The sequence below is a fragment of the Phyllopteryx taeniolatus genome, chromosome 5 (genome assembly GCF_024500385.1).
Source record: "Phyllopteryx taeniolatus isolate TA_2022b chromosome 5, UOR_Ptae_1.2, whole genome shotgun sequence".
NCBI classification, from domain to species: Eukaryota; Metazoa; Chordata; class Actinopteri; order Syngnathiformes; family Syngnathidae; genus Phyllopteryx; species Phyllopteryx taeniolatus.
This window is the reverse complement of record NC_084506.1, coordinates 19,663,059-19,689,760: the sequence shown is the minus strand read 5'-3', so window position 1 is coordinate 19,689,760 and position 26,702 is coordinate 19,663,059. Positions and strand designations below refer to the sequence as shown.

The 26,702-nt window shown below is 42.2% G+C and overlaps 2 protein-coding genes and 1 long non-coding RNA gene across 9 annotated transcripts in view; 1 reads left to right on the top strand and 2 right to left on the bottom strand.

The window, feature by feature from the left end:
• Positions 1-50: 50 nt before the first annotated feature.
• On the bottom strand, positions 51-7,007 carry LOC133478013 (uncharacterized). Of its 2 annotated transcripts, XM_061773502.1 has the most exons (6): positions 6,038-7,007; positions 5,038-5,093; positions 4,868-4,953; positions 3,493-4,227; positions 3,202-3,417; positions 51-3,126 (listed from the first exon to the last, which is right to left on the bottom strand). In XM_061773502.1, the coding sequence occupies exons 1-6, from the start codon at positions 6,874-6,876 to the stop codon at positions 1,312-1,314; spliced, it is 3,747 nt and encodes a 1,248-aa protein (XP_061629486.1). In that variant the 5' UTR covers positions 6,877-7,007; the 3' UTR covers positions 51-1,311. The 2 variants fall into 2 exon arrangements, with proteins under 2 accessions (XP_061629486.1, XP_061629485.1); XM_061773501.1 differs by having other exon boundaries at positions 51-3,417.
• LOC133478015 (forkhead box protein P2-like) lies at positions 6,881-25,691 on the top strand. Of its 6 annotated transcripts, XM_061773505.1 has the most exons (19): positions 6,881-7,020; positions 7,114-7,186; positions 8,850-8,923; positions 10,132-10,260; positions 13,856-13,960; positions 17,995-18,078; positions 18,152-18,242; positions 19,190-19,355; positions 19,451-19,555; positions 20,334-20,421; positions 20,768-20,902; positions 21,751-21,895; positions 22,887-22,957; positions 23,074-23,175; positions 23,344-23,465; positions 23,665-23,697; positions 24,475-24,523; positions 24,596-24,669; positions 24,745-25,691. In XM_061773505.1, the coding sequence occupies exons 4-19, from the start codon at positions 10,147-10,149 to the stop codon at positions 24,848-24,850; spliced, it is 1,590 nt and encodes a 529-aa protein (XP_061629489.1). In that variant the 5' UTR covers positions 6,881-7,020; positions 7,114-7,186; positions 8,850-8,923; positions 10,132-10,146; the 3' UTR covers positions 24,851-25,691. The 6 variants fall into 6 exon arrangements, with proteins under 6 accessions (XP_061629489.1, XP_061629490.1, XP_061629488.1 ...); XM_061773506.1 differs by lacking the exons at positions 6,881-7,020; positions 7,114-7,186 and adding an exon at positions 7,420-7,647 and having other exon boundaries at positions 8,854-8,923; XM_061773504.1 differs by lacking the exons at positions 6,881-7,020; positions 7,114-7,186 and adding an exon at positions 7,420-7,647.
• The window catches only part of LOC133478019 (uncharacterized), a 28,543-nt gene continuing 15,676 nt past the window's right edge, over positions 13,836-26,702 (bottom strand). The window contains exons 2-5 of the long non-coding RNA XR_009788541.1: positions 21,683-21,884; positions 20,810-20,923; positions 18,141-18,253; positions 13,836-13,974 (exon numbers count right to left, since the gene is read on the bottom strand). This is a non-coding gene — a long non-coding RNA (uncharacterized LOC133478019). The remainder of the gene's footprint in view (positions 13,975-18,140; positions 18,254-20,809; positions 20,924-21,682; positions 21,885-26,702) is intronic.

Here is a 26,702-nt window from a genome sequence, read left to right as displayed (position 1 = left end):
AGTTTAAAATGATAATCATCCAAGTTTACAATGTTTCCTTGTAGGCTATCTAACAGTGGAGACATTTACTTTATTACTGTATGATGTCAGATCACGAGGCAGTTATGCGGTTTTTTGGGTGAACATTTCAAAAGTGTAGAAAATGTGAACAAATAATGGAGACTTAAGGCCCACTTAATAAGTTGCTAAGACAATGTGCACTTACATTTTTATTAATAGACATGTTTCAATATAGCATACATACTGTATGTAGTACCTCCTGTATTATATAATGAAATATGCGTTGGTAAAAATATAATTGCACAATGTTTTCCAAACAGCCCGTACAACACATCTGATCATACAGGTGTCAATTAAAAGTATAATTGCACAATGTTTTGCAAACAGCCTGTACAACACATCTGATCATACAAGTGTCAATTCATGCACAGCGCACAACAGTGAGCTTTCATTTAGATTTTATAAAGGATGTGCCTGTGTGTAGAATACAAGTCATCTGCGAGAAAGTGTACAGATATTGGCTTATATTGTATTTCCTCATAGTTATGGGTAAGGTGTTAATTGTGTAGAGCTTCATTTTTACAACAATTACACTCCTGCTAAATAAAGGACTTTTCTCTTCCACCGTAAACGTTTACAGATGCCAGGTCTGGGGTGAAGGCAGTGTGTTGTGGTAAGCAACTTGGTGGTATCCGGCAGGTAATTTTCATTTTATTTTATTTTTCTCGCAAGGAGGCATTAATAAGGGTATGGCATTTTATTTATTCAAGTGGACAATGCACTGAAGCCAGATAAATTGAAGCACGCCATCTGTTTAGGCAGAAGCCACTAATTCAGCTAACGGGTTGAAATGTGTTACATCAAGTTTATTGTTTAGGATATAGTTCAAAAGTCAATAGGATTCTTTCTTGGGCATGAGTATATAAAAAAAGTCTAATACAGTAATCCCTCACTATATCACGGTTCACGCTTTCGGGTCCTGCTATATCGCACATTTTTTTTTTTGTCAGTGTTAGTTGTTAACTCTTATTCCATAGTGTTTGTACAATATCTTTGTGTTATGCATTGCTCTTGATCTCTCTCAACGTGTTTAAACGTTTGTATTGTTTTAAAGTGTCATAAATCCTATAAAAACATGTTTAAGATGTATTTAAATAGGGAATTTCTATATCTCGGATTTTACTTATTGCGGGCGAGGTCTGGAAGATACAGTACAGCATAAAAAGAGCGTGTTTTTTTTGTCACAAACAATACAGTTGTGAATGTTACATGGGAATATCAAAGAACTGTAATATATTTTTCAAATGGAATTTAGCCTATTGAGTTGTCTTTAATTGGCTGTTTCTCTCCTTGACAAAAGAGCCACACCACAGAAATCAAGTAGAGGCCAAAACAGGCAAGAAAATCATAATAATAGGCCATGACAACAAACATCGCTAACAAGGTGGCATACAACAACGTTTTGGAGATAGAGCTGCAGGAACAGGTCTCTCGCCACCTTGCCACGTTTCCGCCGGTGCTTTTAGGTCCACTCGGCTGCGACTGAGCTGTGTCGTCCGCTTGCGTGTCTTCACGACCATCCTGAAGGGAGCCGACATGTTCCTCATCCACTGACTCACTGATGGACGGCATGAGCGAGGAGAGCGGTTTGCTCCTGCTCAGAGAGGGTCTCTTGCTCAGGCTGAAACCCGTCTCAGTGCTCTGGTCTTTGGTATGGACCGCACGCAGGCAGTGCATGTAGAGCTCCACCTCGTCGTCCGAGTCGGACTCTGCTGAGGCGTTGTCGCTCTCGGCTTCCTCTGTGAAGTTGCATAGCCCGTCGTCACTCTCCTCACGAGTCACAGTCTTGTCTTCTTCATCATGGAGAACCTTGTCATCTGGATTCTGTTCAGTGGTATCTTCTACAGATTCATCACCCTCACCCAGATGACTCAAGCCAGCATCCTCAAGCTTGCTTTGATTTAATTCTGACCACCTGATGTCTTCTATGCCTTCTGCCTCATCAACTGAAATTTCCTGCTCTTTATTCCCTAGATCTACAACTCGCTCCTGATCTTTCAATTCTGCATCCACCCTATCTTTATCAATGACCTCCTCCTCCCACATCTCCACCCCCAATTTGACTTCCTGCATCTCCACAAAGTGTTCTTCAGCTTCACGATCTTCAAAAATCATCTCATGTTCTTTTTCTCCCTTTATTGTCTTGTTCTGGCACGGAAAGACATTTTCAGGCTCTTCCACCTCTGGAGATGTGAATTTCTCCTGAATTTCTTCCTTTAGGTCATCAGGTTTCTCTTCTCCTGGACAGTTCTGGATCCCCTCCTCTAATATGTTAACTTCCTCTTCCTCCACCACAGTCTCCCAGTTTCGTACCACATCTACCTCTGGATTGCTAAAAGGCTCCTGATGGACTTCTTGTGAGTGATCGTTGCACATCAACACTTTTGTCATCAGGTCATGTTCATCCTCATCTAAACGGTGCCCTGTGCCAATGCAACACGTTTCCGCCTGAGTTCCAAGAAAAGTCCGAGGCGATCTGACAGACACTTCCGTCTCCGGTCTGTTAGTGGCTGTGTAACTGGAAACTTCGGGATGGTTTAAAGCTTCTAAAGGGGAAATACTTGATTCTGCCACAGAATCTTCTTGATTTGACTCATCTGCAAGATCCAAACGGGCCCGGTGATCTACGTCATCGCTAACAGGCTCTGATTGAGTCTGAAAAGCTGACAGAAGAGGGACATCATTTTTGGTTCCACCTACAGACTCATGTATTGGCGGACATGTTGGCACCTGAATGGTGTCTGGTTCAAAGCTCGGACAATGTGAGTCCTCTGATAGTAAATCCGTATCTGTGTGCCTCTCTGTTATGTTTATATTTGTTTGATCTGATAATTTACTTTCAATAGCATCATCAGCACCATTCCAAACGTCGTCCTCGGGAAGAGGAGCTTTCAAATTGGCGTCAAAGCACTCTTCCGTTGAATTCTTGATCAAATTTTTCTCAAGTTGTTCATGGTTCTGTGTGTTGTTTTTTGATTTCATTACAGCATCTTCTGTATCTGACCAGTCTGCCGTCTCCAAACTGGCCAGGTGATCTACACTGTCGCTAACAGGCTCTGTTTGACTCTGAAAAGGTGACAAAAGTGCGACATCATATTTGGTTTTACCTGAAGGTTTATGAATTGGCAAACATGTTGGTACCTGAATGGTTTGTGAGCCGTCTGATTTCCAAATGTCATCTTCAGAAAGAGGAACATTCAAACTGGCATCAAAGCACTCTTTAGTTGAGTTGGTGATCACATTTTCCAAAATTTGCTCATGGTTCGGTGTATTTTCCACTGATTGTGCATCAGAATCTTCTGTACAGGACCAGTCTGCACACTCCAAACTGGTCTGGTCATCTACGCTAAACAGATTCTGAAAAGGGGACAGAAGTGACAAAGCATTTTTGTTTCCACCTGACAATTCATTGATTGGCAGACATGTTGGTACCTGAATTGGTTGTGAGAGTCGTGATGGTAAATCCATTTTCTGAAGTTGTTCATGGTTCTCTGCTGATTCCATCGAAGCGTCTTCTGTATCGTACCAGTCTGCATGCTCCAAACTGGCCTGGTGAGCTCGGTCTTCACTAAACAGATTCTGAAAAGTTGACAGATGTGGGACATCATTTTTGTTCCTGATCAAATTTTCTTGAACTTCATGGCCAGTTGAACCGTTTTCTCCCACAGTCTCTTGTGGACATGTCCAATCTTCATTCCTGCCAAGCATCTGACGGTACAGAGGAGTCACCAGAATTTCAAAAGTGAAGCCGTTGCTTTGATTCAGGCAGCTCTCACTCGTGTCTTTAGCCTCTGAGACAAACGTGTTGCAATGTTCAGTGGGAGGAGGCTCATCATTTGACATGTCTGTGCTAGCGTCACCTCCTATTAATGAACCGAAACGGATGTCCTCAGCTGTCTGTGGTTCAATATGTGCCTGTGTCTCGTCTTGTTGAGTTGGCGTTTCACTGATTATTTTTTCCATAATACCATGAGAGCCTTCACGTTTCCATTTCTCTTCGGACAAAAATTGCCCATCTGCCTGATCCCCCACTGGGATTTCTTCTTTGTCTTCTGAACGTGGTGTGTCGCCTTCCTCATCTACTATGCCGTCTCTTTGAGAAAAGTAGTCCCTCACCCGACCCATCCGGGCCGCCTTTCTTTGGCTGCAGTTTCGCCTATACTCAGCCTGTCCGTCAACAAGAGAGATATGAATCACTACTTGTTGATACATAGCAGGATTCTTAAAATAAACACCCTGTAACATGGCTGAAATAAAACGATTGTCCTTAACTTGTGTATGATTTGGGAGAAAAAAAACATTTCACATGGCAGTTAATGGAAATAGAACTAATGTTACAGGGTTAAACTGTTACCATAAAAACTTTATTAACCGAAAAGTTGTTGTAAACGACATTTTAAAACATGTAACTGTCATACAAGTGTAAAAATAAGTTAAAAATGTGTGTTAGAAAAGATCCAGGACTGACATCACAAAAGATACACTGTATTCTAACCCAATCTACAAGTTTTCCCGTTTGATGTGGGCCAGAAAATCAACCAGCATGTCTCCAGGGATCCTGAGTGTGTTTACTTGAAGTAAGTATATACAATTCTATTCAATTCAAGGTCCAATCATTTAGGTTTTTTTTGTTATAGCTATACAGGTAGTATGAACAAATGATGGCAAGGCTTCCCTGATGTCCCAAAAGGCAAATGGGAGAGAGAGAGAGAGAGAAGGGGAAAAAAAATCCAAGGTAAATGTGGTGCACAAATGGCTAAAGTGTACGAGTTATGCAGTAAATGGTAAGTTGTGATCATCAGCGTACCTGCAAATTGTCCCCATCTTCTCCTGACTGATCAGGAGGTGGAATGGATTGCTCATTGTTGACTTTTTCTCCAGTTGTTAACACATCTAAAGAGAATAAAAAGACTGTTAGAAAAGTGTTTTTTTTTTTTTTTTTAATGTATCGACCCATTGATATTAAGAGGTTTGTACCTGCTGACTGATTTCTTTGGGATGGCGTTTCCTTAGTGTCTTCCACAACGTTTTGACTGTCAAATATGAAGTGTAACACAAACTGAGTTTAAATGCATCTTGTAAGCGCTAGTAAAATATTGTTCAGTAGCTACTGCTGTTAACAGACATTGGTGTAATAAAAATGGAATTCTAGTAAGCGCACTTAGTGGTAGTGAGTTTGGTCAAAGCGCTGAAATCTTCACATGGGATTATGAATGATCCCCAACCACTGTGCCATTAAAGATTCTCAGGTGTGTCGTGGGCGTTATTATCTAATTTCACTTAATTGGTCCCAAAAAGGCGGCACGGTGGACGACTGGTTAGAGCGACAGCCTCACAGTTCTGAGGACCCGGGTTCAATCGCCGGCCCTGCCTGTGTGGAGGTTGCATGTTCTCCCCGTGCCTGCATGGGTTTTCTCCAGGCACTCCGGTTTCCTCCCACATCCCAAAAAACATGCATTAATTTGAGACTCTAAATTGCCCGTAGGTGTGAATGTGAGTGCGAACGGTTGTTTGTTTGTATGTGCCCTGTGATTGGCTGGCAAGCAGTTCAGGGTGTACCCCGCCTCCTGCCTGATGATAGCTGGGATAGGCTCCAGCACGCCCGCGACCCTAGTGAGGAGAATCGGCTCAGAAAATGGATGGATGGATGGTCCCAAAAATATTTACTCCAAACAATGTCTTTGTTTATCTGTCTATGCCAGTGACATATAATGACAGGCAATTGCATTATCTGTCACTAGATGGCAGTTGTGTTGCAATTCACACAACAGAATAATAGCTGTGTTCAAGTCCATAGGCCCAAATTTCACACCACTACTAAGTACATTTCGGAGTAAATAAGATGCGATTGTCATTATTTCAGCACATATATACTTTTTGGGACATTTTTGTTTGGCGGTGTGCCGTGATATTTTACTAATGCTGTAAAATATGTGCCTTTGCTCACTAAAGGTTGGGAAACACTGGACAAGCCTACCTCACGATCTTCAGACAGCTTTTCTTTTGCCTATTCTGCTTCTGGGGGTTCTCCTTCTGGTCTTTCATTCTTTGGTGACAGACCAGCACATAGTTTCTGTTGTTATTGTTGGCCCAGAACGTTCCCATGGGCGTCTCATACCGCAGACAAAAGTCAACACGGGATCCCTGCTCCTGGAAGGGCGGCACTAAGGTGAGTTTAAAGGAGAAGTGGTCCGTGTGAGCGTTGCCGGAAGTGGGGATGTACTCAGTCAGAAGGTCAAAGTGGCTGGCCCAGCAGTCCAAAGTGGTGCGCACATAGACGGCTTTATGGAAGGAGATGTTGAGGACACAGATCAGCCCTTTCAGCGTGGTCGTTCCTGGGATCAACTCCAGGGAGTCCAATTCTATTTTCTGCTCCTGGACCCTAACCAGCAGATCCTCAGGAGACAACGGCGATTGGAAAGTCAGAGGAGACAGGGAGTATTCCTCTGTAGATATTCCGTCGCCCTCCTGGGACTCCATTCCTGGCAACTTGGGCACGTCCCACAAATCAAACTCCTTGACTTGCACCAAACTTAGACCCTTGGCGTCTGCAAAGGACACTCTCCTGGAACCACAAGGAAGTAGCTCTGACTCAGACTCCTCGTCAGAGACAGAGTTTCTTCTCCGTGGCAGGGGAGAAGATTTGGGCCTGATGCTGATCACCACCTCGCTCTCATCCTCATCCATGTCTGGGCCCGGCACAAGGAGGCGAAAGGCCCGAGACAGTCTTGCTTGTCCCTCCAACTCCATGATCGTGCTGGGCCGGAGTGTGTGGACAGGAAGGTGATTGCGATGCCTCGGCCTGTCAAGTGACATTCAACGAGCTCTGACTTAACAGATGGCGTCGAGTTACGCATGACATTGTTGCGAGGGCCAACCCTAAAAATAGGTGGGAAGGGACATGAAGTATGTACAGTAGAGTCAAAGCTCAAGAGTAGAAAATATCATCCCGCCCCCTTTGTGAGTCAAAGCATTTGGTTGAGGCACTCATGGCTTTGTGAAAATCCCATTATGAGTTGCACATAGTGCAATAACTTTCTTATCTATCTTCAGATATTTCTACCATGCCTTTGTTCAACTTCCAGTGTTGAATCCTCCTCTCGCAGCTGTGACCACCACCACAAAGGTTAGCCCTTTATCTCACTGAGCTAATAAAGAACTTCCTTTCAGCTATGAAGAAGGAAAAGGCCTTACAACCTCATTGGGTTAAAAAATAAAAATAATTAAAAAAAAGGACTATGTGGCTTTACTGTTGGCTCAAAGACAGTAGCCTTAAACATGACATAGTTTCTCTTTGCCTTTGTGATGTATAGATACGACTTTCATTTGTTCCGTAACCCCGCTCGTCGTTTCCCAAATCATTTCCCATTGAGATGAATGAAAATACCATTGCGTTATCCTGACATCCCCCCCAAAAAATTTTTTTTGTAATGTGCTTTTTAATAAGGAAAATAGCATTATATAATATTGTACTTTAAAAAAAACATATAGTAATACCTAATTAAATAGAATGTAAAGAAATAATTAGTTCCTTCCGATATCCATTGAATTGGGGTGCGTGAAGACGAGGTTCCACTGTATAAGCCTGTGAGTATTGTTATCTTGTCTGTCTACATGTGTTGTTAACAGCATTTTTGTGTCACCATTAAGCTAGCGCAGGACAGTTATGTGATTGTTTTAAATACACAGTAATTCTCTTTGTTTAATGTTGAATTTGACAGTTAACTTCAACTGGGAGTGGGATGAAACATGAAGCCTCATTTTGAAAAAATTGTTTACAAGTTGCTGCTTGTTGTGAAGTGAGTTGAGTTGAGTTCACTGCCACCCTACAGCACTCGTATCTCAACTTTTTGCATGCAAGTAAAAGAAATTGGCCCAACGACAGCTCGTATCTTGAAAAACCTTTAAGTTGGGTCAGTCGTAGCTCAAGGCATCAGTGTATAACGTAAGAAATCGGTACGTCTCAGTCCTTGCTGCTCGGTACAATAAATCGAAAATAATATTAATCATAATAAGAGTTTTTTCTTTCTTAATATATGAGGTGACTCACTTATCAAGCACAAACAGTAAGATCGCCCTCTGCAACCTTCTGTGAACATCAGGGTTATATGTTGTGTGTTTTAGTCAGGTACTATTACAAGTGAGAATTGATCAAATGCTAACATGCTAACAGTTGATATGGTAACAGAGAACCAGATAGCAACCTTAACTGAGAAGGTGCTGAGGCAGATCCATAAAGGTTATATTGCATGTGTTTTAGTCAGGAAGGCCACTATATCAAATGAGAATTGATCAAATGCTAACAGCTGATATGCTAACATATATGGAGGCACTCCTGCACAGTATGTAGATCTCCCCTTCCCTTTGTTTCACCAGCACAAGCTCCATCTTGTTCCTACTTAAGTGGAACCGCTTTGAACAAAACAAGCAAATAATAATTTTTAAAAAACAGCGTCACTCCTTAACTTCTGTACATGTGAACCTCCTCTGATTACAATTTATTTCTCATTTGGTATTCAAACAACCGAGTCGGCCTTTGATAAAGAGTGTGACGTATGTTCTAAATGAGGACACACACAGACTATACTTGTCCCATCCCAAAGACAAATATAAACGATGCTCGATTGTTTGTTTGTTGTGTATTTATACTCAATTGTGTCTCATGTGACTAAGTGATATATTTATTTCGGAGCTCTGTAACAATCAAGTCATAAATAGATCTAAAGCAGCTGCTCATTTGCCAGTTTTCCCACACCCTCCTTGTCTAATTTGTGGCGCCTCCCACTCAGGTAGCTTCTTCATCTTCACTTGGAGGCTCTGTCAACACTGACTGCAGACTTCACTTCACTGCAACGCCAGAACAGTAAGTATATTTTACACAGTAGACTATTTAAACATTGATTTTCTTGAGGGCCTTTAGGCTATACCTTGTATTTAAGTATATGCAGTAAAAATATGTACATATATTGTATATGACAGATTTAAAAAAAACAAAAACAGTAATGGGGCTCAGTTTTTATTCATTCGACACTGTTGTTGAGGTTGTAGTTTGCATCTGTGTACAACAGCAGTGCATCATACTGAGGTGTCAAAAGAGCAGAAACAGATCTCAGTATGATGCCGAGCACCTACACACCGCTGCAAACGGCAACTGAAAAAATATGCATACATGCATAATTACACTTTCCATAAAGTTGTTTTTGAACGAACAAACAAGAGTCCAGTTGCCTCGATTCAACATTTGTGGATTACCATGAGGTAATCGACTGAAAGTCTACAAAGAAAAAACTGCATTTTTAGCAAGCACATTAGTATTTTTATTTGTAATAATGTGACAGTAAGTTAAAAAAGACTTGGGCAATTATGCTGTTAACAATATTATTAAATTATTTGTAATAGCAGAATTTTGGATGAAGCTAGTGTATAGTGGGGGGAAAAAACAACTATGGAATTTGCGGAATTCCTGGATGGAATTTGTTAAGTCATTGTCTGGAAAATGCGAATATTTAATCATGAATTTATCAGTGGTAAAAAGTGTCATAAATGTAAGGAAAATCTAATTGTACTATTTAACTATTGAGCCGTTGAGGGGTGATTGTTAATGCGTGATAAAGCCTGAATAATAGTTAACGTTTTTAGATAAGCGGAGCAGGAATGACCTTCTGCTTGCTAAATAGTGATGCCGCACAATTTATAAAAAGGAATAAATTGCAGTAGCTCATTTGTACATCAATAGAGGTATATTTTACACTTTGCAATGATTCTTTTTAACTTCTATATGATGATAGTGACAGCTTGATCCGAGATTTAAGCCAAATGCATTTGATAGAATGCGGGGCAATACCTTGAAATTGCCAAATTGTGAGCCTTCACAACTAAATATAAGTCATTTATATTACAGCTATTAATGGGCTACACATTTTTTTGATATTCCTCTACAGTAGATATTATATTATATCTCTCTTTAACACTATGTAATCATCCCAGAAGGACTGTTGAATTAATTTTGTCTTTGAATCACAAGCACAATGCAGTGGTGCCTTCTATTTTTTTTCTTTTTTTTCTTTTCAGCTGATCAGCAGCGCGATGCCCGAGTCTTCTCGTGTGGCTCGTCAAAACCAAGAAGGTGGTCACCTCCATTCCGGGGGAGACGACGCAGCAGAAGTAGGAGGCACTGTGGATAGTCTTTATCTTAAACAGGTAACACCTCCTTCCTGTTGTCCTCCATCTTCATTATACAAAAAAATTTAATATTAACTGAAAAACAAAAAAAGTACATTACTGTACCTTAAGTTGTGTAGTGTATTGTCACTCGGGCGGTTCAAACCCTTGAGCAGAGGTGACTCTGCATTAAGGTTATGAGAGGGCAGAGTATCTGGTATTATATATGTAATACAGAGCAGTAATGCAATTGCAAAATGAAGCGTTCCATTCATTATCGACAGCCCAGTTCGCATGACTGACTGGAAAAAGCAGATTTTTTTATTTTCTATTTCTGTTGATGTTGAATTTGCTGGCAAAATAAATCAGAAGATGAAACAGGAAAAAAATGAAGCACATTAGACATAAATAAGAGAACTGCCATTTTTTTTCTGTAACCCCATTGGTAAACTTCCAAATACGCTCGTTTATCGCAGGGGCTAGGTTCCGGACCACCCCCGCAATAGGTGAACTCTGCGAAGTAGCGACCACATATTTATTTAGTATTGTTGAACTAATTCAAAGCAGTCCAGCATGTTTTTTGATGAAGCAAATAGGATAAGACTTAGGTCTCAGTTCTTCCATTTTAATCAACAACACAAAAGTGTGATAAGAGTAACATAACAGAAAAGTGAATAGCCATGCAGAGCTCTGGCCTGGGTCAGCTTTCTTTTCTTTGACTGCAACAGAGTGTTGTCAGTTCATGAAGTCTGACTGCTGTTCTTCCCCTGTTCGTTCGTCATTGTCCCATCTGCTTCTTTAAGATACAGTGGGTACGGAAAGTTTTCAGACCCCCTTAAATTGTTCAGTCTTTGTTATATTGCAGCCATTTGTTAAAATAATTTAAGCAATTTTTTTTCCTCATTAATGTACACACAGCACCCCGTATTGACAGAAAATGTAATGTAATGTAATTGTTGAAATCTTTGCGGATTTATTAAAAAAGAAAAACTGAAATAGCCAGCCATAAGTATTCAGACCCTTTGCTGTGACACTCATATTTAACTCGGGTGCTGTCCATTTCTTCTGATCATCCTTAAGATGGTTCTACACCTTCATTGGAGTCCAGTTTTGTTTGATTATACTGATTGGACTTGATTAGGAAAGCCACACCCCTGTCTATATCAGACCTTACAGCTCACAGTGCATGTCAGAGCAAATCAGGAGGTCAAAGGAACTCCCTGAAGAGCTCAGAGACAGAATTGTGGCAAGGCACAGATCTGGCCTCCATAATCCTGAAATGCAAGACGTTTGGGACGACCAGAACCCTTCCTAGAGCTGGCCGTCCGGCCAAACTGAGGAATTGGGGGAGAAGAGCCTTGGTGAGAGATGTAAAGAAGAACCCAAATATCACTCTGGCTGAGCTCCAGAGATGCAGTCGGGAGATAGGAGAAAGTTCTAGAAAGTCAACCATCACTTTATGGCAGAATGGCCCGATGGAAGCCTCTCCTCAGTGCAAGACACATGAAAGCCCGCATGGAGTTTGCTAAAGAAAACACCTTAAGGACTCCAAGATGGTGAGAAATAAGATTCTCTGGTCTGATGAGACCAAGATAGAACTTTCTGGCCTTAATTCTAAGCGGCACTGCTCATCACCTGTCCAATACAGACCCAACAGTGAAGCATGGTGGTGGCAGCATCATGCTGTGGGGGTGTTTTTCAGCTGCAGGGACAGGACAACTGGTTGCAATCGAAGGAAAGATGAATGCGGGTAAGTGCAGGGATATCCTGGATGAAAACCTTCTCCAGAGTGCTCAGAACCTCAGACTGGGCCAAAGGTCCACCTTAAAAAAGACAACGACCCTAAGCACACAGCTAAAATACCAAAGGAGTGGCTTCAGAACAACTACGTGACTGTTTTTGAATGGCCCAGCCAGAGCCCTGACTTAAACCCAATTGAAGATCTTTAGAAAGACCTGAAAATGGCTGCCCACCAACGTTCACCATCCAACCTGACAGAACTGGAGAGGATCTGCAAGGAGGAATGGCAAAGGATCCCCAAATCCAGGTGTGAAAAACTTGTTGCATCATTCCCAAAAATGACTCATGGCTGTATTAGCTCAAATGGGTGCTTCTACTAAATACTGAGCAAAGGGTCTGAATACTTACGGCTGTGTGATATTTCAGTTTTTCCTTTTTAATAAATCTGCAAAAACTTCAACAATTCCGTTTTTTTCCCTGTCAATATGGGGTGCTGTGTGTACATTAATGTGGAAAAAAAATAAACTTAAATTATTTTCGCAAATGGCTGCAATATAAAAAAAAGATTGAAACATTAAAGGGGGTCTGAATACTTTCCGTACCCACTGTATGTAATCGTTGTTGTTTACTTGTAGCGAAACTTAATCACAACCTTCACAAGATCCTGCATCTGTCAACATGCTTGCCAATGTAAGGCATAACACTGGTCAATGTCCTTTTGTTTTTGTTTTTTTTGCATACAGTATGCTGCGGTCGACATGTGCCACAATGGTGTGTCCGATCCCAATATGTTTGATTAAACACTGGCAATAAAGCATTTGTTTATATTTCAGTAGCATGTAACATTATAGTTCAAAATACGATGCATCCACTTCAAATCCCCCTTTGTGAGACCAACATATAGACCCTGTAGTATTACATCACATCCACCTCAAAGTCATCTTAAGGCATCACAGCCATGAGCGGCAGTGGCGACAATGACATGGATGCACAGTGACCTCATGCAGGAAATACAACCACCAGCACACGAAGCAAATGCAGACCTCATTCCTACCAGGGAGAGGAACACAGATACCATCACAGGCTTCCACTGACCAAACCAATTGTTGAGAATTTGATCGGAGGGATTGTCAATTCTGGAATTATTTGAGCATTTCATTGGATAACGTACGCAGACCTTCCAGCGCCCGAGTAAGTGAGCCATCTGGGGCTGTATTGCTAGCGATGAAAGTACAGCATTGATCTCCGAACATGGCACAGACAACTGCCAACATTTCCAAGGCCATCTTCTGTTCTGTACTGTATTGCATGTAATGAATTTTTATTTATTTATTTTTTTAAGTTATGTTTTCGACTAGGAAGCATTTATTTTACGGCAAAAAAATTACACCATACACCCAAAATCCCGCGATATGACGAATATGGTACGGAATATGGAAAAGAAAATTCTGTAATGCCCTGAATCCGCAAAAGGTGAACCGCAATATAGTGAGGGTACACATTATACATATACACATACTTATCAGGGAAAAAAAAAAATCTTACATTTATTTAAAAGCACTGTTTGTTGTTTTACATTCATTTTTTTTCAATAATTTCAACACAGCATATTTTTTGAGTGAGTACATCAGTATAAAATCCGTTCTAAAAGCCAAATATTAAGTGGTCATTTGTTGATATGGCCTTCGTTAACAGGCGTACACTCCTATTAGGGCCCACAACAAGCATGTAATTGTGGTGCTTAATTAACTTCTCAGCCCAGCGCGCCCATCTCATTTTGGCTCAATGACACCATACGCAGCCACGGGATCTTGTAATTGGACAGGGAAAGATTGCACTGTCTTGCATCGCTGGCTGACCTTTTGTCATTCTGCCCGCACTCGTTCTCGTCAAGGTCTCCCTCGCCATGGCGGCTCCTCGTCAGGTGACGCGGACTCTGTCCTCCGGTCAGCTGCAAGCTCTGATGCAGCACAAACAGCAGGCCCTCATCCTCCACCAGGTATCCACATGGTCCTATTTCATACAATAAGAGGATTAACGTTTTTTGTTTGTTTGTTTTTTGTTTTTCCTTTGGCTTTTTTATTGGGTAGCACTTGTTCCAAAAAGAAGGGGCAGTTCGACAAGGTGATGAAAAATATACACGTGTTATACTGTAAGTTGTGTACTGTAAGTTACGTGAAGTAAACAGACTCATAATACCAGTGGTGGGCCGTATATTTGGTATGTGGCACTTACCACTATCATGTTGCAATTAAAGAAATCATCAATAGTAGGCCCATACAAAAACTACAGAATCAACATTTATCTAATAACATGACAAAAACATGAAGCACACATTCATTTATCTAATAACATGACAAAAACATGAAACACACCATAGATGCTAGTTATTAGATTTATGAATGTGTGCTGATCACTAAAGATGTGTTTTCCTAGTCGAAGATGGGTATAGCAAGTTTTGCTCTGACCAACCAATCAGAGGATAGAGAAATGCCGACATCATCGTATCGCATGCTGGAAAATCTTCCTTGAAAATCCTTCAATCACCACCGTAACCTTTCTGGCAGTTGAGTGGCACTGAATTAGGCAAGCACACATTTATGCACTCTGCAGCCGCTGCTTGGAATTCACTTCACCACACTTTAAAACTGAAAGAACTAGTTTCTCTTGGAACTTTCAAAAATATTGTGAGTGACTCGGCTGCATCCTAATATCGCTCCTGCTCTTGTTTTAATTGATCGTCCTGTTGTTTATCTGTATTGGTCTTGATTACCATGTATTTTTGTTTATACCTTTTTTTAAAAATTACTGTGTGAATATTGTCTGCTTTAATTGTTGAAAGATTGTGTTTTAAGCTGCGGTCTTGGCCAGGCTTCCCCTGAAAAAGGAGTAGCAGTAGCTTTAGCAGGGACGCCCTCTCCCCAGCCACTTCATCTAGCTCTTCCGGGGGGATCCCGAGGCGTTCCCAAGCCAGCCGAAGGATGTAGTCTCTCCAGCGTGTCCTGGGTCGTCCCCAGGGTCTCCTCCCGGTGGGACGTGCCCGGAACACCTCACCAGGGAGGCGTCCTGGAGGCATCCGAAGCAGATTTCCCAGCCACCTCATCTGGCTCCTCTCGATGTGGAGGAGCAGCGGCTCTACTCTGAGATCCTCCCGGATGACCGAGCTTCTCACCCTATCTCTAAGGGAGAGCCCGGACACCCTGCGGAGGAAACTCATTTCGGCCGCTTGTATCCGAGATCTCGTTCTTTCGGTCACGAGCTGTGGGTCATAGGTGAGCGTGGGAACGTAGTTCGACCGGTAAATCGAGAGCTTTGCCTTTCGGCTTAGCTCCTTCTTTACCACAACGGATCGATACAAAGGCCGCATCACTGCAGACACTGCACAGATCCGGCTGTCTCCCATTCCATTCTTCCCTCACTTGTGAACAAGACCCTAAGATACTTGAACTCCTCCACTTGGGGCAGGATCTCATCCCCGACCTGGAGAGGGCACGCCACCCTTTTCCGACTGATGACCATGGTCTCAGATTTGGAGGTGCTGAATCTCATCCCAGCCGCTTCACACTCAGCTGCGAACTGCTCCAGTGATAGTTGGAGGTCACGGCTTGATGAAGCCAACAGAACCACATCATCTGCAAAAAGCAGAGATGCAATACTGAGGCCACCAAACCGGTCACCCTCTACGCCTCGGCTGCGCCTAGAAATTCTGTCCATAAAAGTTATGAACAGAATCGGTGACAAAAGGGCAGCCTTGGCGGAGTCCAACCCTCACCGGAAACGAGTCCGACTTACTGCCGGATATGCGGACCAAACTCTGACCAAACAGCCCGTATCGGGGGGTTCGGTACCCCATACTCCCGAAGCACCCCCCACAGGACCCGCCAAGGGACACGGTCGAATGCCTTCTCCAAGTCCACAAAACACATGTAGACTGGTTAGGTGAACTCCTATGTACCCTCGAGGATCCTGCCGAGGGTGTAGAGCTGGTCCACTGTTCCACGGCCAGGACGAAAACCACACTGCTCCTCCTGAATCTGAGATTCAACTTCCCGACGGACCCTCCTCTCCAGCACCCCTGAATAGTCCTTGCCAGGGAGGTCCCCCTTCTTAAAAAGGGCGACCACCAACCCAGTCTACCAATCCAGAGGCACTGTCCCCGATGTCCATGCGATGTTGCAGAGGCGTGTCAACCAGGACAGCCCTACAACATCCAGAGCCTTGAGGAACTCCGGGCGAATCTCATCCACCGGGGAGCTTTTTAACCACCTCGGTGACCTCAACCCCAGAGATAGGAGAGCCCGCCTCAGAGAACCCAGATTCGGTGGAATTGAGGAGGTCTTCGAAGTATTCGCCCCACCGCCTCACAACGTCCCGAGTCAAGGTCAGGAGCGCCCCATCCCTACTATACACAGTGTTGATGGTGCACTGCTTCCCCCTCCTGAGACACTGGATGGTGGACCAGAATTTGCTCAAAGCCGTCCGGAAGTCTTTCTCCATGGCCTCACCGAACTCCTCCCAACTTTTGCTTCAGCGACCACCAAAGCTGCATTCCGCTTGGCCAGCCGGTACCCAACAGCTGCCTCAGGAGTCCCACAGGCCAAAAAGGCCCGATAGGACTCCTCCTTCAGCTTGACGGCATCCCTCACCGTTGGTGTCCACCAACATGTTCGGGCATTTCCGCCACGACAGGTACCAACCACCTTATGGCCACAGCTCCGGTCGGCCGCCTCAGCAATGGAGGCGCGGAACATGGTCCACTCGGACTCGATGTCCCTCGCCTCCCCCGGAGCGTGAGCAAAGTTCTGTCGGACTATGTCTAGTCGGAACTTCTCGACCTCACACACCAGCTCGGGCTCCTTCCCTGCCAGAGAGGTGACATTCCACGTCCCTAGAGCCAGCTTCTGTAGCCGGGGATCGGATCGCCAAGGTCCCTGCCTTCGGCCACCGCCCAGCTCGCACTGCACCTTACCCTTATGGCCCCTCCCACAGGTGGTGAGCCCATGGGAAGGGGGACCCACGTTACCCTTTCGGGGTGTGCCCGGCCGGGCCCCATGGGTGCAGGCCCGGCCATCAGGCGCTCGCCTTCGAGCCCCACCTCCAAGCCTAGCTCTAGAGGGGCCTGAGTCCATTGTTGGTCGTCATCATAAGGGGTCTTTGAGCCGTGCTTTGTCTGGTCCCTCACCTAGGACCTGTTTGCCATGTGTGACCCTGCCAGGGGCATAAAGCCCCAGACAACTTAGGATCATTGGGACACGCAAACCCCTTCACCGCGATAAGGTGACGGCTCAAGGAGGGGCTCAATGGGACCAACCTGGTTAAATAAGGGGAAACAAATAAATAAAATCGAGGTAGGGCTGCGACTAACGATTATTTTAATAATCGATTAATCATTTTGCAATTAATCAATGAATAAGATGAAAATATATTTTATCAATTAATTGTAGCCCCAAATCAAAGAGCCAGTGCTCTGTGAGGACGAATCTGTAATTTGTAGATTGCTAATCTAAATTTAAATTACATCGGCCGGCACTACACATTTTGAAGACTCTGGGCAAATTACTTTGAGATGTCAACACACGCAGTAGAAGCTGAAATCTGTTCTTGCAGTGATTGTCAAAGTACAATTTGTCGCCCTCTAGTGGTAGGCGAAGAATCCCTGAATTAAATGTTGAATGCATAATGTTACACTAGCTTAAACCTTTTTTTTTTTTTTTTTTGGTAATCCAGTACAGTACATTTGTACAGTACAGTTCATCTAATCTTTAAGAACACTGTTTTTCAAACATTTATTTAATCACTGCCAGCCTTCCCAGTTAAAATGGGTATTTGACTTCTAAAGCTGTCAATGGCAGTGAATGTGTTAAGTAGACATTTTATATATCTTATATGTGCTATAAATTTTAATTGAATCATTATTCAAGTAGGTTTTTTAATGTTTCTGTAATTAAGCAGTGATATTTAACTCCTTTATGGTATTCAAGCGTCAGTTTTGATGTCGTTTTATTATGTCTCATGGTCCGTTTACTTTTCCAGCATCATCTCAAAGAGTTTTACAAGAAACAGGAGCAGATCAACGCACAGTTGCTTCAGCAGCAGCCGGCAAAGAAAAGCAAAGAGGTAAAGATTTAGATTGCAGTCTAAGGTGTTTTCCTTAATGACAAGTTGGTGCAGGGTTTTACTTGTCTGTCAGCTCCTCGCACAGCAGCTGGCGCTCCAGCAGCTCCTGCACATCCAACAGCATCTTCATTTTCAGCATCAGCAGTCAGTCTGTTCCTCTGCAGGTAAATTATTTCTATTTAAAAAAAAAAATATATATATATATATATATATATATATATACAGTGAACTCTCGCTATATCACTGTTCATCTTTTGCAACCCCGCTATATCGCGGATTTTTAATCGATCGTTTTTTTTTTTATCGGTATTTACAATATACAATTGAATTAAATTTTATTTATACAGTGCCAAATCACGGCATGTGTTGTCCCAAGGCACTTTACACGGAACAGGTCGAGAATCACACTCCTACACATTCAGATAGCAACTGAGTTTAGCGTGTTGTAACATGGGGGGCAGGATTGAGGTCTACTGGATGTAGATGAAGTGTAATCAAGAGCAAAAAGAAGAGTTAGAGAATGTATATTGTCTTTGTATGTATTGCTGTTCTGATATTTGAAGGTTTGTAATTACTGTAACATCTCTGCGAATTTCCATTAGCTTTATATGTAAGCATTACGCTAGCAGACTTAAGTTAGACAAAATAATATGGCTTCGTTAAACATTTTCGTGTTTAAATAACCAATGCTTATTTTATTTTGTTTTTTTTGGTGTCACTTTTACAGTAAAATTCAACTGAGAGGGACAAAAAAAAAATGCTTGTAGCAAGCACACGTGACCTCTTATTTGGAGAATTGTGCGAGCGACAGTTTTCTTTGTGATGTTATAGGATAGTCTCCCACTTCTTGACAGCGAGAGAATGAGAACAGGGGCTAAGGAATACTTTAAAAAGTGTGTTTGAATAAATTTGAGTTTTTGCATTATGTGGCAGGGGTAAAACATGAAAAAACGATGTAGTTTCTCTATAATGTGGCTTTTCACCCATCTCAGGTGGGTGTGTAACGATACACACGGGTTCACTGTAGAAAGAAATCACGTTCCAATATTCTGTACACTATTACTTAATCACTAAAGCAAAATGATCGTTACATTTGTTTGTTTGTTGTTAGCTAATATCAGCTCTGTGGAGTCGAAGCACGTTTGGAAGGAGATGACAACAAGAGCGGCAGAAGAAGAAGACGAAAACACCAAGTGCGATCATAACGGCGCTGATAAAAAGAAGACAATTGATGAGAGACAGACGCGCGACCTCCTGTCATGTTGTCCTCAAAATTGGTACGACGCGGCTTTTCATGCTAACGTTAAGGCAGTAAAATTGTAGTCTTTTTAAATGTTTGGACCACTCGATGTGGTTGTTCATCTTTACCTAGCTCAAGTGAAGCTGACTTAACGACTATAAATGTCCTCTACGGTCACGGCGTGTGCAACTGGCCAGGGTGTGAGTCCATCTGCCAAAACTACAGCAAGTTTGTAAAGTAAGGGAGCTGCAACTGTTTTTTTTTTTTTTATTTGATTTGAACATTTATTTTGAACATGAAAATAATAAAACAACCAACAAAAGAAAAAAACTCAAACACTAGCCCTTCTCCATAATCTGTTATTTTAATGTATTTATGTATGTTGATATGTATGAATGAGGAATTTCTAACTTGGTCACCTTTTTATAGTCAAATTTAGCAAGAAATGACATTCAACAACTGAATCTTTTTTTTTTTCTGTTCAGAAATCCTACTCAAGAAATATTGCTTTTCAGTATTTCACATTTGAAAATGCATGGATAATAATAATTATATTTTAGAATTAGAAACATGGGTTGAAGAGCATTTACGTGCAGGTTTATTAAACATTACAGAAATGTTTCATTTAGGGTTGTTGTTATGCACGTTATATCTCAAAACCTAGTGTTAGTTTTTCTCTTTTAGAAAGACGAGACGAGAACTCATTTGTGTTGCTTTTCCCATAAAACAAAAACCAACCGATTCGATTCAAGGCATTTTGCCTTGACAACAGAATCTTTCAGCATCCACATTTCTGATTTTGGGATATTTTATTCTTTGTTGCCTCGAACCCAACTAAAACTTTTTCTTTTTCCCCCGAACACAGAGCATTGTATGTATCAAAGTTAAGCCTGCAAAACTGAAGGCCAGGTTGATTCTCTGTAACAGCCACAGGGTTGCTATTTTTGGTTGTAAAATGGAGATAATTTTGTGCTTCATACCCTCTTTGAATCTATGTGCGTTTTTTTTTTTTCAGGCACATGCGCTGCGAGCACACACTGGATGACAGAAGTGCAGCTCAGTGCCGAGTCCAGATGCAAGTGGTTCATCAGTTGGAGATTCAGGTGGGCCTGGCCACAACATTAGGGACACCTGCACGGTCTACTCATGAGATCCGTCCGGCATTAGAGCTGTACTCAAATGTGCCGCAAGAATATGCGAATGAACATAGTTACTATTATAGATTTTCTTTTTTTGGGGGGGGGGGGGGGGGGGGGCACATCTTATCAGCTACAATAATGCAGTTATTTGTTAATCATGCAGCTCAATTGCTGTTTTAAATTAGGACTGAATATATTTTATGGATTCAACAAAACAGTCAACTAAAACAGCAAGGCTGAATGGGTGTCTGCTACCAAAAGTTGAAACTTTTGTGCATTTGTCCAAATATTGTCTCTCTCGTTCCTTCAGCTCCTCAAAGAACGAGAGCGTCTGCGAGCGATGACTGCTCACCTTCAGCTGACGCCCACTGCAGAATCCAACTCTGCACCCACAGGATCGCATTTGACCCCACGAGACACGTCAGTCGACCCGCTCTGTCCGCAGGTAGCTTGCGTGCGCTGATGTCTGTGTGGACAAGAGTGGTGCAAAATAATTGTTGAATCATACATTTTCACACTATTGTAACAGTAACACTTCGTGAGGCTTCCGAATGGTTCTCAATGAGCAAAAGTAACTACTGCACAAGGTGGCTACACTATAGCAACAACAACAATGTGCTTTGATGCACTCTTTCAATTTCTGTTGGTTTTTTTTTTTTTCCAGAGTTTTACCATTTTGAAGAATGAGGAATTTCAAACTAAACTTGCTTTGTTAGACTCAAATTTTTCAGCATCTGTAAGAAGTCAGAAATGAAAAAAGCCCATGATTTGAACATTCAACATTCATGTTCAGGAATGCAAGTAAATACCTATACAGTGGTTAATTTGTTCCGTGGCCAGTGACCACCCTTGTAACGCAAGACACTCTTAACTGAAACCATCTTTCCCCATATAAATGAATGGAAATGCCATTGATCCGTTGCAGCTTACTCCCCAAAAACGGACAAAACATTTTGTAATATGTGTTTTTTTTTTTTTTTTTTTAATAAGGAAAACAGTACACTTAAGGCACCGCTATATCTTGTTTTGGAGGGGACAGCGAGGAAAAAAATACAACAAAAATCAACAACTACAAATCAGTAACAGCTTGCTTGCTTTTCTGTTGCGTTCACGCAGTGTTTAGACTGTCAACCAATCATCTGTTCATCTCCCTTATTAACACACCCCAATTTCACCCTGAGACTAATGGACTTCTTGGCGTGTGCTACATTAGTGTGATAATTACCTCAAAGGAGGCCAATCCAATCGTTCCGTCACGCCGCCGTCCTCACACGCTCTTTTGTTCACTTGCAGTCCAGCTCGGTCACCTGCAACTCGCCCTCGCCGAGTCCTCCTCACCTTCTGGCCCCCGTCGGCGCCCCGCTGCAGGAAGGACCCCCTCGTACGACATGTGCTGGGGCCATGAGACACCGCCATCACCGGTTGGCCTACTCATCAGGTCATACATAGCAAAGATGCATTTTTGATATTTTGAATTGTGGGGTGTCCCAAAATATTGTTCTCACTCTTTTACTGGCCTTTATTCATATACACAAAATAAAAATTCACTCCACATCAAAGTTAAAAATTGTACCTAAATAAAAGTTTAAAAACAGTTAAAAAATTAAATACCAATGCATTGTTCTTAAAAGTTAAATACAACTGAACTGTAGTTAACAAATGTACTGTACTGGATAAAAAATAAAAATAAAAAACACATTATGCACAGTTTAAATGTTTTAATTCAGTAATTCTCCCACATATTGCAGTATATCTTAACAAAATCTAAAATATAAAAATGGACAAGAGAAATCCACAAAATAAATCAACAAATTGAACAAAGATTTTCACAAAAACAGACAAACATCCCCTTCAAAAATGTACTTATATCCATGAAAAGAAATGGACAAAGAAAACCCTACAAAGATGGAAATATATCCCCCCCATAAATGGACAAAAAAAAAACACACACAAATTGGTATAAACAAAAATAATCCCACATAACTGAACAACAATTACCACAAAAATGGACAAACATCACCTCAAAAAATAGACAACAAAATCCTACAAAGATTAAAATAAACACCCCTAACACACCTAAAAAGAATAGCATAAAAACCCCATGAAAAAGAAAGAAGCGGGAAATAAATCCCCCCTATAATTGGCATAAACAACAAAAACACCAACAGTAACTGAACAAAGATTTCTACAAAAACGGGCAAACATTCCTGTAAAAATGGGCAATTCCCCACAAAACCCAAACAAAATTCCCACAAATATGGACCACAAAATCACACAAAAACACTACACTAGCTCACGTTTTGACCCTTTTGATGTTATAGACACTTTTGAAAATAAATGGATAGAATCTACAGTCAAAGAGTGAGTAACGTTTTTGGGGGACAGCCTGTATAAGCGGGTTTTCATCTTTTTCCTCTCTTTCATTCCAGAAAAAGAACATGAGCTCTACAAGAACGCTGACATCAGACCACCTTTTACATACGCAACCTTAATAAGACAGGTGCAGTCTCGCAGGACATCAGTCTTTGTTTTGTTTGTTCTCTTCTGTTGTCATAACTCCCACTAAAACACCAGTGTGTGTTCCCCTCATTGCTTGGGTAATATTTCCTTCTACAGGCCATCCTAGAATCAGCAGACACGCAGCTAACACTAAACGAGATCTATACTTGGTTCACGAGGACCTTCGCCTTTTTCCGCCGCAATGCCGCAACGTGGAAGGTAACCATGAAAAAGGGCTGACTTAACTGCTGGCCCAATTTTAACTGCTGGCCCGATTTTGTTACCATGAAGACTGGGTGTTTTTTTATTATTATTTTGAAATCCAACAGGCTGGTAAAAATGTAGTCTTTAAGAATAACAGAGTACATGTCACATGTTCTGGGTCAGAATGCTGTGCGCCACAACCTGAGCTTGCACAGATGCTTCGTGCGCGTGGAGAACGCGAAAGGCGGCGTGTGGACGGTAGACGAGGCAGAATACCAGCGGCGGAGGTCCCAGAAGATGGCGGGGTTAGTAGATGGACACGCGGCACAATCATCCGTGGCTTGAAAGATTCATGCTTTTGTCACTTAATCTCCCAAAAATTTGCACTAAATCTTCCAACTTTTACAAAGTAAATAATTTGTCAATACGAGAACATCACTTCATTATACAACACTTATTACCGCATTCCTGACTTGGTGTACTATTTCTATTTGTTTTATTTAGTTCTATCGTTCAAGGTGACATCACGAATAACTGGTGAGAGGAGCGCATTGATCATATGACACGTACAATACACTCTACTAGAACAGCTGAACTTTATTTGGAGTTAATCAAGGGGGATTTAAATGGTGGCAGGTGTGTCCCATTTAACAGTTTTGAATGTGATTAGTAAATTTGGTTAAGTGTAATGTGGGCTCAAGTATGGTATGAATGGCTGAGTGCAAGCCACAACAGGTGCCATTTCCTGTCTTTTGGCAACAGTTTCTTGAGTAAGAACTATATACACACACACACACACACACACACACACACACACACACACACACACACACACACACACACACACACACACGGGGGAGGGGGCGGCACGGTGGTCGACTGGTTAGAGCGTCTGCCTCACAGTTCTGAGGAGCGGGGTTCAATTCCCAGGTCCCGCCTGTGTGGAGTTTGCATGTTCTCCCCGTGCCTGCGTGGGGTTTCTCCGGGCACTCCGGTTTCCTCCCACATCGCAAAAACATGCATGCTAGGTTAATTGGCAACTCTAAATTGCCCGTAGGTGTGAATGTGAGTGCAAATGGTGGTTTGTTTATATGTGCCCTGCGATTGACTGGCAACCAGTTCAGGGTGTACCCCGCCTCCTGCCCGATGATAGCTGGGATAGGCTCCAGCACGCCTGCGACCCTAGTGAGGAGAAGCGGCTCAGAAAATGGATGTTTGGATGGATGGATGGATGGGGATGGATGGGGAGGGGGGGAGAGATTTTTTGTCTCAACATGAAGTGGATTTTTTCATGATAAAATTGTTATCTTGCAGGAGTCCACTATTGATGGACTTCGGGTCCGTTTTGAACGCCAGCTTACAGGTAAGTAGAGAAATAATTTGTTGCAAGTGAAAGTGGTAAAGGACACATTTTAAGCTGTATTTTGTCTCCTAGACGACATTTACAGACGCAGCATCGCTGGGATTCAAGTGCGGGAATGGAAAAAGTTTGGAGTCGCCCGCACAACAGTGAGTGTTTCGCTGTATTCAAACAGCTGAAAGTGTCATGTCAAATCTTGTCTTGAATATCCATTTTTCTAACAGGTGTCATTTGAACATGTTACACACTCACCATCGAGAATCCGTGATGGGAAACAATGGCGGTCCGCAACTCGACGGGACTCGAATCAACGACAAAGACTTGCTGTGACTCCTCAGACTCACACACTGCAACATTACGATTCAAGTCATTACCCACAAAAACATTGGGTGTATAGTACAGTCTACATGATGTGTGTGTGTGTGTGTGGAGGGGGGACTCGTTATGGTATCAACTGTGGAAATCTTCTGTACTGCTTCTGAGTCTTGAATGATCATCACATGCATCATCACATGCATGTTTTGGGGATGTGTGAGAAAGTACTTTTGATTCTAATTACTCCTTGGAGGTGGAAAGCAGTAGTTTCACTTTTATTTGTGTTATTGTTGTTGTCTCTTGTTGTGCGATGTACTGTATCAAAATCAGAATCATCTTTATTTGCCAAGTATGTCCAAAACACACAAGTAATTTGTCTCCGGTAGTTGGAGCCGCTCTAGTACAACAGACAGTCAATTTACAGAACACTTTGGAGACATAAAGACATTGACAAAAAACAACAACAAACAACAATTGTGCAAAAAGATGCAGAGTCCTCAGTTCGAATGGCTAATATCACAATAGTCCGGTGCAATGACCATTGTGCAAAGGGCACAGAGACTTCAAGGAGTGTATGCGGTTTAAAGTGACGAGTAGTGCGATAATCTGGGACAATGGTTGTGCAAATGTTACAGATACTCCTCAATCAGTGTGCAAATGGAGCAGATGCTACTCTGGCATGAGTGGCCACTATATGCAAATAGTGCAGCACGGCGAGACAACTACAGTGAGTGCACGAGTAATACATAATTGGCCCCACAGAAATGTGACAACGAACTCAAGTCAAAAAATTGCCAGCTTGTTGTAACGGAATTGTATGTCATTAGTGTCCTTAATAAACTGCTTGATCAATTGATTACTGACTGCAAAATGTTTTTATTCACATACAGTATATCAATTAAAAGTGTTTTAGTCCAGGTGAATTGGACCACCCATTTTCAAAAAATGTGAAGCATTAATGATAATAGAAAGAAATAAGGCAGTTTAACAACTGGAAGTCAGGAGTTATACAAGATTGGTAATTCCTGAAACCTAATGATTCCCCACCAAAAAAAAGCCTAATTCAACAGCAAGAGTGGCCTTAACAAATGCAGCCCTGTAGGGGGCACAAGCCCGGATACATGCAGAGGGTTGCGTCAGGAAGGGCACCCGGCTTAAAACTTTGCCAAACAAATATGAGCGTTCATCCAAAGAATTCCATACCGGATCGGTCGTGGCCCGGGTTAACAACGTCCGCCACCGGCGCAGTCAACCTGCAGGGCGCTGTTGGAAATTCAGCTACTGTGGGTCGAAATTGAAGAAGAGGTGGAAAGCCGGTTCTTCGGCAGAAAGAGAAGAGGAAAGCACAGAGCCTAGAATTGAATGTGGGGACTTTGAATGTTGGGACTATGACAGGAAAATCTCGGGAGTTGGTTGACATGATGATTAGGAGAAAGATTGATATATTGTGTGTCCAGGAGACCAGGTGGAAAGGCAGTAAGGCTAAAAGTTTAGGGGCAGGGTTTAAATTATTTTACCATGGTGTAGATGGGAAGAGAAAAGGAGTCGGGGTTATTTTAAAAGAAGAGTTGGCTAAGAATGTCTTGGAGGTGAAAAGAGTATCAGATCGAGTGATGAGGCTGAAACTTGAAACTGAGGGTGTTATGTTAATGTGATTAGTGGCTACGTCCCACAGGTAGGATGTGACCTAGAGGTGAAAGAGAAATTCTGGGAGGAGCTAGACGAAGTAGTTCTGAGCATCCCAGACAGAGAGAGAGTCATGATTGGTGCAGATTGTAACGGACATATTGGTGAAGGAAATAGGGGTGATGAAGAAGTGATGGGTAAGTACGACATCCAGGAAAGGAACTTGGAGGGACAGATGGTT